At 38.6% G+C, this 12,570-nt stretch overlaps 1 protein-coding gene across 1 annotated transcript in view; it reads right to left on the bottom strand.

The window, feature by feature from the left end:
• Positions 1 to 12,127, bottom strand: part of dnajb6b (DnaJ heat shock protein family (Hsp40) member B6b) — a 28,229-nt gene extending 16,102 nt beyond the window's left edge. Inside the window, 3 exon segments of the mRNA XM_085171854.1 lie at positions 815 to 924; positions 2,462 to 2,580; positions 11,935 to 12,127. Of these exon segments, the coding sequence (XP_085027980.1) occupies positions 815 to 924; positions 2,462 to 2,526 (175 nt within the window). The 5' untranslated portion in view covers positions 2,527 to 2,580; positions 11,935 to 12,127.
• Positions 12,128 to 12,570: the final 443 nt, after the last annotated feature.

Genomic DNA, 12,570 nt, shown 5'->3' with positions numbered 1-12,570 from the left:
ATTGGTATCGGACATTAAAAAAAGTGTTATCTTGCCATCTCTACTATAGAGTAAATTGATAGTTGCCTAATCTCAAGTAAGAAAGAAAGTAAAAACTAAACCCACCATCCCAGTTTACATTCCAGTTATCCCATCCTGATAGTGGTGCTATAACTTCTTAAAAATCCCAGCTACCCCTGCATCTTTTGATCCAGTGTCTGCTATGAAACTGAAAAATGATGCTTACATTTAAATTAGAGGGGCATCACCTGTGGCCAATCTTAACTCATCCATTCAAGAAAATAGGCCAAACAAAGGCTGCTCAATTATGGCAAATATAACACTGGCATTAGTGTGAAAGTGATAATGAGAATTAATATTATATTTAATGACTTGGCATTTCCAGAGTGGCAACTCACTACTTTCCTATGTCTTAAAATGTCAGATTTCTGGGCTCTAGATCAATGGCTGAACGAACAACAAAAACAATCTAACTTCACATCTGGAAACGCTAAAGCACATCACTGTTTTCTGTCAGTTTTACCAAAAAAAAAAATTCAATCAATTATAACCAAAAAATAATGTAAATAACTTACAGCTGTTCTAGCTCTCAATGTGAGGCACAGAATAATTGTGTTTTTTTCCAAAAATGTGTCACGTTGATGGTAACAACACTTTTTGAACATGTCTCTACCCTCGTATTTATACAACAGGAGCAAAAATGTCACAGTTTCTTAATAGCACAAGCTTCACATCTGAGACAGTAATGGCTTCAATACAGCTCATTTCAAACAGTGCACTTGAGATACACCAGCTTCTTGTTCTGAAGTCTCACCGTCTGAGAGAACTTCATACGCCTCTGACAGCTCTTTGAATCTTTGCTCTGCTTCATCCTTGTTGTCAGGGTTCTTGTCTGGATGCCATTTCAGTGCCAATTTTCTGTAACTGAAATACAAACACCATATAGTCAAAACACACACAGAGTCAAGAACGAGTCGTCATGTCTTGACATAGGGGTGGAAATCGTTTACGTACGTATGACAGAGATAACATGCCCCCCCTCCCCCAATCAGAAACACATATTCGCATGACTACAGCAGACACACGCTGCGTGTCCTTCTCGCCACCCAAGCAGAAATAACAAAGACAGCCTGACACTGCATTGACAATCAGCGCGGGCCTCGCACAGCGGCTTACGCTGCATCAGCTGTTTGTTTTTAAGCTCAGCAGCAGCAGCACACACACAAAGATGTTCGAACAAGACAAGGGACTGAAAGTCAGCAAGGCTTTACACAATCCAGGGATTCAATCCATTACAGACTTATAGCCAGCAGTCTTTGTTGTAATCTGTGACATTATCTTGCTGACTAAAGCCTGGTCACAGTTCAGTTGGACTCGATGCATGCAGCACTGTTGGTAATTGTGTAACATACCTCTACATCTTTGACATCTTTGTAGCCAGAAGTTCACGGGAAAAATCCACAGCAGAAATTTTCTTACTAACCTTCATATTGTATTATACTTTGACTTATATCCAGTAAGTTCTTATTTAATTGTGCTTCTTTTGCACTTCTTTAACCTCGCTTAGATGTGTTTTGTCATATTTTATCGAGTGATTTTATTTTATTAAAAGCCATTTTGCTACAAGTTGCATTAATGTTTTGCTGCTGTGACACAGTCATTTCCCAACTTTTGGGCTGAATAAAGTGAACTTTATCTTATTACAAAACACTTAGCTTTGTATTAACATAAGAGCTTTTGACTATATTTTAATACCCACTAAATTTAATAAACAGACACGATAAATGAGTCTCCAAGCATCACAGCAACTTTGTGAGGTTGTATTTTAGGCCAAATGCAGACGTGCTAATAACCATTACCTTAAACAGAGTGTTTAGGTTTAGTAAAGTTAGTGTGCCAATAATTTCTAATCAGTAATAAACTCATCTAGTTTGTACAAACTGAATCTAGAGTTAAAAAACATGATACATCATCTTTCTGTAACATATTTTTGGCAAATGGCTATTCTTGGCTAGGATGATCCATACTGCTCAATAGTTTCCTCCTCTCTTACTTGTTTTCACCGCATTACCCAAAATAACTCAATGGAGCTCCTGGAGCACATGCCTGATTTGAAGCAGGCTTATTTCTGTCCTCAGCATTAGCATTGCCTCTCCTCTTCACATGTCCAAACAAACTGCTGTTATTGAGAAACCACCGAGGAAGTATAATTAACTGGAACGAGCCTGATCAGTGGGTGAGCAGTGGTGGGTGATTGAAGGTGGAAGGTATTTGACAAGAGCAAGGTTACAGGAAGAAGAGTGGAACATTTCTGCAGTGCACTCTCTTATTTCTCCCTCTCCCTGTGTCAGTTTATACAGCGACAGAGGGATATAATTAACCTATTACGCCCTACAAGTGGCCGACATTTAACGTCAACACTGGCAGAAAACGGAGCACAAAACACTCGAGGGGGACTTACGCTTTCTTGATGTCCTCTTGCGTCGCATTTTTCTGGACTCCTAGTATCTGGTAGTAGTCCACCATGGCTCTGTCTGTCTGTGGGTGCTGTTTTACTTGAGGGTCTTGTGCGAGTGGCCTCTGTGGAAACAGTAATGTTCTGTTAAGACATGTTACAAGATAAAGCCCAAGACTCTGCAACAGCCATGTGTGACGAGTAAGATACAGCCCTTCCAGTCCAGAGGGGTATGCTTGTAAAGGGGAGGGAGGGGGCTGCTGGCATTAAAAAGGGTGGAAATACCCAACAATATTGCACTGCACTGAAATAGCAATACCGGGGACAGAGAAGTTAAGCTAATCCAAGCCAAGCAAAATTGCATAATAACCGGGGGATCATCCTTCACCCTGAAGCTAAAAGAGAGAAAGTATGAAACATGTTTTTCTTTTGAATTTTGGAGCCAGCTATAAAGACCATGAATCGCTTTTTTTTTTTCTTTTTAAATCATGATCTAAGGTTAGAGTTATGAAAAACAAGACACAACTGGTCTGGTTAAAAGTATCAGAAGACATTCAAGTCCTCCAAGTTTAGCACCACATTTACAATTTTTGTTTTGTAGCTTTACAAACCTGCATCAAGCAGAGAGATATAAAACATTTGTGACCTTGATCTTAGTGAAATATTCACCGTAAAAAGCAGTAGACATTGAACTGTGTGGATATGAAACAAGTCCGCAGAATTAAAAATAAGTCAACGGGGAGAAATAATAAAGGATAAAAGAAAAGGACTAATAAAGTGGTCATCCATCCTCCAATTAAGGGTTCAACAATTGTTCACTGATGTGCTTCAAACTGAAAGCTACAAAGGTAATGTGCTGCATTTTATTGCTTGAGAACTTGTTTATTGCCATTTCCAATACACAAACAAATATTGCGTAACCTGGGTTACCACTCTTACAGCTAATAAATAACTTTTCAAGTTTAGCTAGGTCACTTCAGCTAGGGCTGGGTGATACAAGGAAAATAGCTATATCGTGATACACGATATATATATCATGATACACGATATATATATATATATATATATCATGATACACGATATATATCATGATATGTTGAAAAATTGCACTGGTATACTCATTCCAAATTTTCTACTTTGAATACAAAAAATCTGAATGAATGAAGTTTTATTTTAACCATTTTTAACCAGGTTTTTCACAAATGACAATACTGTGACAGTAAGTCTCTTTCTGTGGTCAACACTAAACCTTAAACAAACGAAAGCTCATAGCGACAAGTAATAATTCACTAGACAAAATAAAACAAATGAAATTAAAAAGATGCTCTTTTGTGTTTACAGCATATAACATATAAAAACTGTAAAATAAAAAAATGAGATGAACTCAAATTACAAATCAAAAGTCTAGACAGTGACTATAAAAAAAGTCTGACCAAGAACAGTCACAGGTATCAGAGCTGGTTTATTTAACGTTTTCTTTGGTGTGTGCTGAAATGCTGCCATGTGTTTAAAACAGTCTTAATTTTTTAGTGGATAACTTTACAGCTGGTGGAATAAATTTGTGGTACTGCTACCTTTTGCGGCAATATTTTTACTACATGTTATGCAAATTACTGCATTTTTGCTAAACATCCTCCTTGTGAAATCCAAACATTGGGACAGGGAGATTAATGATGCATTTGCACCGTGTGGGAGGGGGAAAAACAAAAAACTAAAAAAAAATCCAAAAAACCTGAATTACATGCAGACAGCTTAACATTGCCATGGCAATTTATACTGTTGTACGCGGGAAAACTTGCGATACATCGAGTATATTCGATATATCACCTACCCCTAGTTTCAGCTACAACCTAAAACTTATTGTTGGATAATTGTTGGGTAAACCAACATTGAGTTACTTGTGGGTGTGTTTATGAATGCACTGTAAACCCTACCCCCTAAAACAAGATGAAACGGGCATCTATGGTTAAATGACCTATTATCTGAAGTAATCGAATACCTTTTTCAAGGCTAAGAAATACATCAAACTAACTTCTACATTCACTGTGTAGCACTTCCTTAATGCATGACAACAGCAGGGAACTATTACCAATGGACTCCAGCTCTTTGATTCACAGCAGCTCTTTTATATCATATGTATACATGGTCTCTACTAGAAGCCTGTTCTTTACATGTGCTAGTCAAGTTGTGAACAAACAGCTGTAGCCTTTAGTTCATTTCTTTAGATTAACTTCAGTGTCTTCATTAATGCCTAAACATAAATATAACCACTCAAGGTGTAAATCAACTTGATTTCAAGCCATGCGTCATATTTTGGAAACCTATGACCAAACAAAAGTTACTTTTTAAGATGCATATATGCAAGAGCGGCCACACGTTTTAAATGAATACTATATTATAAAGCCCGCCTCTTCCACTACACCCCGATACTCATTTTTCAGAAACGTGCGAAACAAACTGACTTTAAAAAGAAACTATAAACTCAGTACTGATGTTCAAACTAGATCTATAAATATAAGCTAACTGTGAGAACAGGCCCTTATTTTGGATCCAGGGTGATGAAATTACCAAATTTCCCTCTGAAACTCTTATTTTGCTTAAAGGTGAGAAACATTTCAGCTTCTCCTGTATGGTTGCATTCGGGTCTTTATTTTATAGGACAAAAAGGCTGTTGCACTACTACTACCACATATTTATCCTTAATGTGTTTGTAAGGAAAACAGGCCAAAATCCTACTTTTCATTGAGGGATGCATTTGTTGCTGTACTGAAAGATAAAAACAAACCAGTAAGGACTACTGGAGTCCACTGTGTTCTATTTGTTAGCTATTTATAACCTGTGGCCTTTGCAGATAGATTGTGTTTGCGTCTGTTATGTGGGGGGTTGGGGGTGTTTGGCACAAAGTAGTGCCAACGAGTGTCTCCTGGTGGGGACATGGGCACAGGCACTAAACTCTCCTTCATATATCCAAGTAAGGCAGCAATTCCAAATCTCCCTCTGATACTTTATCATACAACCTCCATCTAACTTGACACTAATTTAGCCCGCAATCTAAATATAAAAAAGGATGACCTTCTGAGTTTTGTAAAAAAAACAAACAAACCAGTGTCCTGACTCATATCTACTTTTATCTCCCTCACAGCCATAACTGACCTGCTCACCCATCACCAGCGCCCCCGCGGCAGTTGGGATTTAGTGGACACAAGCGACTTCTAGAGATGCGCTTTGCAGTACTGCGCAGAGCATTAAAAGTGCATTCATGCTTGCATGTGCCCTTTGCTTGCATTACACAGCTAATGTAAATGAACTTGATTCCTGTTATGCCTCAGAGTAAGCACATGTGAGTCCAGTCAATCCCATAATGCATCAATTAAGCAAAGGTGATGGCTGTAAATGCAGACAAACAGCAGACCACCATGTTTTTTTTTCTATTTTCCTAAAATAAGCTATTGTAAAAGTGCACTACAAAGCAACTTTTTCTGAAAAACAAAGATTTCTGCAGTTTTTATCTTTTTCTTAAAACTGAGTATTGAACAAACAAACAAAGAGACATGCTGTGCAATGTAATTAAATATAAAGGGCACAATCTCACAACTGATGAATCCCATGGCATATACAAGAAGCTAACCTTCTCCACAATAGCCATACACTGCAGTAATTTGGTTCCTGCACCATTCAAAAATCAAACCTAATTGTTTTAAAAACCTTAAAATATGAATTACAACTAACTAGTGTTGAAATCATAGACAAGGCATAATAATTAGTTCATTCAACTGGTAAAAATCCCTACAGCAGGCAGTAATTGATGCCACAAAGTGAATGTCTTTGGAATTTGACCACTGGTCCAACAAAGTTAACACTATTTGAGGTGTACACCAGGTTGCTGACAGCTTGGCAGCTCCCATGACTTTAAATGAGTCACGGCACTGGCAACTTTTCCATTTTCATTTCTTATCAAAACCACAAGGCAAGGCTCTCAAACCCACCACCTACCCCGTGACACGTGTACTGATGAGGGTCAGGAGTCTAATTTTTGGACAAAGGGTGACAAAAATAAGCAATCAATAATAACCTGACCTCTCGGTGCACCTCTCTTATGTAAGATCAACCCAACAGGAATCAACACAACACTTTGGAAGAAACACATGCAGGCAAGCTGAGCAGCAAGAGATTACAACAACATCGGTTTAAGTTTTCTCAGCTGTGCCATACTGGTGTGCCAACTGAGATCGCCCATTAAGGAGCAATATTATGTAACTGTCGATGAACGAGACTCTTTACTGTAGAGCCACAGAGTATTCATCGTTGTTTGCATTTATACTTTACGATACTGCCAGTACGAGCGAAACTGAGCTAGTTAAGAAATACGTGAGCCTATAAAAGGAGCATCAGAGCTTCGCATTGGCAGAATCATAGATAACACATTAGCCAATTCTGCTTTATTTCACAGAGACATTATCCTTATGTAATGTAAACACAGTCTGGCACATTATTTTTTGTGTCTCTTTTAAAAGCTGCTTTTACCCCAAAGTAAACAAATTAAATTTCATTGTTTCTTTATAAAATGACAAATTAAGTATCTTAATCTAAATTTATAAGTGGACCAACTACAGTTGCTGTACTCTGCATCCCTGTAATCCTCAGTGTATTATTATATTTGCACAACAGTCCACTTTCTGGTTCTTTAAATGGTGTGCTTTGAGACATGTCCAGGTATGCTGTGGGACTTTGTGGTACATTATACAGCTACACAAGTGTTAGAAATCCTCAGCTTATTCTAGTACTCTGCATGCAGTCCTTTCCCCAGGAAAATAAAATCCTTAAAAGGAAGGAAACCCCTGTTTGTTCATAGAGTTACTGGGTTGTGGGAACAATGACATTACAGCTTGTTAGAGGTCCTTATCAACTGTGAGAAAGTCAGTAGATCAGGAAGGAAAAAAAAAAAAAAAAGTAAGATGACATATTCTTTCATAATTTACAATTTCTCATTGCAAAGTAAGTGCAGGTTTGATGAGATTAAGGTAGATAATGTGAAGAAGCAGCAGGAGAAGAAGAAAAAAAGTAGTATCAGCAGAAGAAGTTGCTTTCCAAACCTAAAAGAAGAGTGGATGACAAACAGGGAAAAATTCAAAGATGGACATTGCAGATTTTTTTTGTTGAATTTGGTGGAACCGTGATCCGAGTTATATGTAAGGAGAAACTTTTTTTTCCCCCTATTCGAACACTGGAATGGTCCTCCAATTTATCCATTTATTGAATGTGGTCTATTCTTGGTCGTAGTGTATGACTGAGCTATAATCATTCAGGTAAATTCCATTACACAGCACAAATCATTGCCTGAGTCCAAGTTTCAAGAGCATGTTTCTACAAGTTTTCACTCACATTCAAACACATTAGACTGAAGAGTTAAACATAACGTGAAAACACTTTATATGCAGTACGTTAAGAGCACTCAAGGTGTACATGTTATGACTTACTGTTTTAGAGTTTTATTTTGTTTTTGTCATAGTCATTTACAGATATTTATATATTTATAAGTAAATATTGGGTGAATAAGACTAGCTGTTACTAAGGTTTGTATTGAAGCCTGTGGAGATGGAGATGCTCAGTAGTCATCAGGCATATATGAACTGTTCAATTTAGTTCTATTTAGCCTACTGAAGGTTAGATGTCCACTCTGACTGAATAATTTGGGATAAAATGTACAAATATCCTTTTTAAAAAGCATGTATGGTCAGAATCCCTTTCATTAGAACGAGAAAACCCAGTTTAAGACCATCATTTTTGAGCATTTCTAGCTCAAAAATGATGACCATCACATACAATCAGTGTTGAAGAAACAGCATATTTATTATACGCTTCAGTCTAGTATCAGCAGCTGCTGAGGGTACAGACAGAAGTCTCGTAAATGTTTTAACAACTTCTGCTTCCACACCCCCCCCAAATTATTTCATCACAGACCAGCCCAAGGGTTTATCTGCTGATCAAAATCTCAGATTAGACTTCAGTGTTATGGTTTGCGTCTGTGGAAGTCAGGTTATAAAATCCGTTGTGTTTTTAGGGCAACTATGTAATCAGAAAAAGGCATCTGAAGTATTTCTGTCAGCGTCCAAGAGCACTCAAACACCACTAAAAATGTGATATTAACAAGACAAGAGCACTGGATAAAACAGGCTCAAGGCAGCTGAGTCCAGGACATAACACAAATTACATCTGACAGAACAGAGAACCAGATGACAGCTAAACACAACACAACAGCTAGCCTGTGTCTTACCTGAAACTATTCATGGCAATGACAAAAGCATTTGTTGTTAAGCAGTACAGGAGCGTTTTTCTCCTCACCATCAGTGGAAACATGTTTACCACAGAAGACCTCATTTACAGTAAACAGTGAGTGTCGTCTTGCTGGACAGAGAAACCCAAATTTCAGCAAATGGGATAATTTTGCTGATCCAGCCTTTTTTTCTTTTTTTTTTTAAACCCATCAACTCATTTAAAATAAAAAAGACCAAACACCTCAACATCTACTGTACCTCTTGGTCCTATGTGGCACTTTGCAGGCCATTTTCTATATATTATAGCTGCATGATCTTGATCAAAGGGCAGTGGCAAAAAAAGAAATAGATGTGGAACAACCGGTAGCGCTGGCTACTCCCACTGCTGGGTTTATGCTATTGTTGGTATTTAGCTTTTCCTCTTCCACAGAAGTCATAACAGACACAAGACGTCTTTGAAGTGAAGTGAAGTGAAGCCAGGTGTCAAAGACAATGACAATTGTCCACCTATAGCCTTTGTTTCCTGCTTAAACATTCTTTTCATCCCATCTCCTCATCACAATGACCATCGCTCATGCTCTTTGCAATTCAAGCAACCTTTTACAGTAATCAGCACTCTACTTATGGACTGCCAAGCATTTCAAAGAACTGCATGTCTCTTCACCTATGCAACCTAAAACAAACACAGCAACAGGAATTCTGCTTTAGGAGGATACGACCAATGTTCATTTCATATTTAACAAAGGCTCAATAGTGTTGTTTAACATAGCTTGACAGCTTGATGTCGTTGTAATGGTTCTATAGTTACTCAGGCATTCAATTTGCTGGAATCAGTCAGCAACAAAAATCAAAGTCAAAGGTGGCGAGCTACATGCTGTAAAGCATACTGAAAGGAGTGGTATAGAGACTTACTGTATGTTAGCAAATAAAACACAAAGCAATGAGAACGTTTGCTTTGATAAGATAACATGAGGGACTTCAAACCGAAACTGCAAGCCATTAAATTGTCAAACTCAGAACAATACAGAACGACAAACCAACAGTGCGTCACTCAACAAAAACCTCATAAGAGGTTTATCAGAAGACCGTCAACGGGTAATACGCCCTGATGTGGCAATACCGCAACAAAAATGAAGCCGCCACCTGTTTGAACTGGACTTATTATACTAATTTGGTCTACTAGTTAACCAAAAGAGGAAGCTGATCCTCACTTAATAATGACTGGAAATTAAACTGAATTCCTGTAAAACATCTTAATGACTGATCCCTGGCCTGATCCCCCCTTATAGAGGAGATCAGGCCTTTCCTGTAGCTTCCCCTAAAGTCAGGTACAGACCCCTTCAAATTAGTTTTCCAACACTCAACATCTTCTAAACCCATCTAAAAACTCATTTGTATACCTTGGCATTTAAACCAGACTGAGTATTGGCATTTGATTTCATTTGATCCATTTTTCTGTAACGTGTTGGGTTTTTTAAATAATTTTTGTTTTGTTTTTTTAAAAACACCAGGTATTTGTGTCTCCTCCTGAGATCAAATAAGAACTTCCCTTGTTAGGTGGATCTGAATAACTTTGGAACCACCAAGAAATGAAAAAAAAATCAAACCGCACCAGCCAAATTTCACAATAAGTGTATCACTGGTTATATTGTTATGTACCTTCTTAAGCAGAAGCATCAATTTCAGTTTATGGGTCTACATGCAGCCCAGAGTTATATGAAAGGAACTGGACCAGTAACTAACAGCTTTTTCAAAATACTGAAATAACACAGCATTTAAATGGGAAAACTGGAACAGTTAATGACTTTGCTACATCTTCCACACAAAACCATCCAGTGGGCCAAACTAGACCCTTTGGGGAGGACTGACTCCTCTGTCTTTAAGTCAGATGGCTCCTTTTAAAATAATAAATTATTTAATATTAGGCCCTTACTAAAATAAGATCAAACCTGGCTTTGAAAGACCCTCATATGGCAGCAGTTAGTGGTTATTTTAGTAACTGCTTAATAAGAACTTGTTTTAAGATGTACTGTGCTGACAATCCAAATATCAGTTTATAACTCTTCATAAACTTGGGGGGGGGGGGGGGGGGGGGGGGGGGTAAAAAATAAAACCTGTTTTATTTGAATAAAAGATGTTGGCCTGGTGTTCTTTCAAGAATGGAAAAACAGGTCACCCAACGACATTAAAACTTTACTGCCGCTAATCAGCCAGCTGATTCCGAACTTAGTCAGTGGCCACTTCCTGCCCCCCCCCCCCCCCCCCCCCCCCCCCCCCCCCCCGCCCGTGTTCTGTAACCACTAGTAACCAAAAACGTGCTAAACAAACTATAGTTATTCCCCCCCCCCCCCCCCCCCCCCCCCCCCCCCCCCCCCCCACACACACACACACACACACACGCACACTGAAAACGTGGTTTATTTTCTCTCCAGAACACTTTCTGGAAGCTAACTAATGTCAACAGACCAATCTGAGATATCCCAGCTGGACCCCTAACTTGTGAATCTCTCCCTCTGTATCGGTTTAACAGAAACTTCTAGAAAAGTCTTAAAGCGGAATGGGAATAGTTTTAGCCGTCTAAATTTCCAAAACAAATCCACTAATATAAATATATGTATATTTTAAAAAAACAAAACAAGACAGCAGCAATATTACACAAAAGCAGAAATCTCTCTATGGTAGTCTTAACTTTAATATCCACTGTAGACTATGCTGGCTAACGTTAGCGTTAGACTGGTATTTATAGCATCACTGGTACCAAATACAAGTTTATCATGCTGTCATAATTTACTGAATTTACTAAATAGTTTGTATAGACGGACTGTGTTTTTTTTTTTTTTTGTTTTGTTTTTTTCATTTTAGCCTGAGCTAACTCAAAATTTACGGCAGCGAGCAGGCAAAAAGGCAAGAAATCCACTCGTTATTCTCACACGCTAGCTTAACCATGGGGTAGTATCCTGGAAAACAGCCTCTCGGACACAAACGAAAACTATATTTCTGTATAAAAATAATCTTAATATATCCTAAATGATTCCAACATTAGCAGGGGACATACTGGGTGACTCCACCACAGCATCCCCACATGTACTAGATGTACTCGATGCGGCAACACACGACAAACGCTTTTCGCCGCTCTTTCTTTCTTTCTTTCGTTCAGCAAACTGAAGCCAAGCGGCCCTCTCACCTAGTTCATCTCGAGCCTACCTGAAAGAAGGAAATATCCGCCACAATAGCCACCCGATTGTAGCTGTTCCTCCTGTTTTCCTTGCCTGAGTACGGAAACTGTAACTGCAGCAGCAGCTGGTAGTGGCTTTCTTGGTAGCTGGTTGAGTGGCCGCTGATATGGCCTAGCCCACAATGCTGCTTTTAAGGACCGTCGGAAAAAACTCACATGTTTTACTGCGGATAAAGGTCAGTTTAAAGTTAATAATGGTGCAATATATTATATTTACAGATAAGAAAAATGGTGACAGCCTGTTTTTACCCTCCCTTATAAGAGGTTAACGTGAAAAAACCTTGAAAAAGTGGAGAGCGTCCCAGTTACCCTATAGCATCAAGGCCGTGCAGGGGCGCGTCCAGATGGGTGTCATGGGGTGGCCCCAGCCCAGGTTGCAATATGCCCCCACCCCTTTTGTTTTAGGGAATTAATTGCATTTGCTGGTATAACATTTCTACTTTTGCTGGCCTGTTTCTAAGTCTTGATAGTTTAAGTCAAAGTAAAACATTTTCAGGTTGTTGTACAGTGTAGCTTTTCACAAACTGTCTGTGTGAGGAAGAGTTCTCTAACTTATGACTTCAGACTCCAGAGTGATATGTGGATTTTTAATCTACATTGAGTCT

Source organism: Neolamprologus multifasciatus, chromosome 9 (genome assembly GCF_963576455.1).
Source record: "Neolamprologus multifasciatus chromosome 9, fNeoMul1.2, whole genome shotgun sequence".
Lineage (NCBI taxonomy): Eukaryota > Metazoa > Chordata > Actinopteri > Cichliformes > Cichlidae > Neolamprologus > Neolamprologus multifasciatus.
Note: the sequence above shows the minus strand (reverse complement) of the source record. Positions and strands in the feature narration are given on the sequence as shown.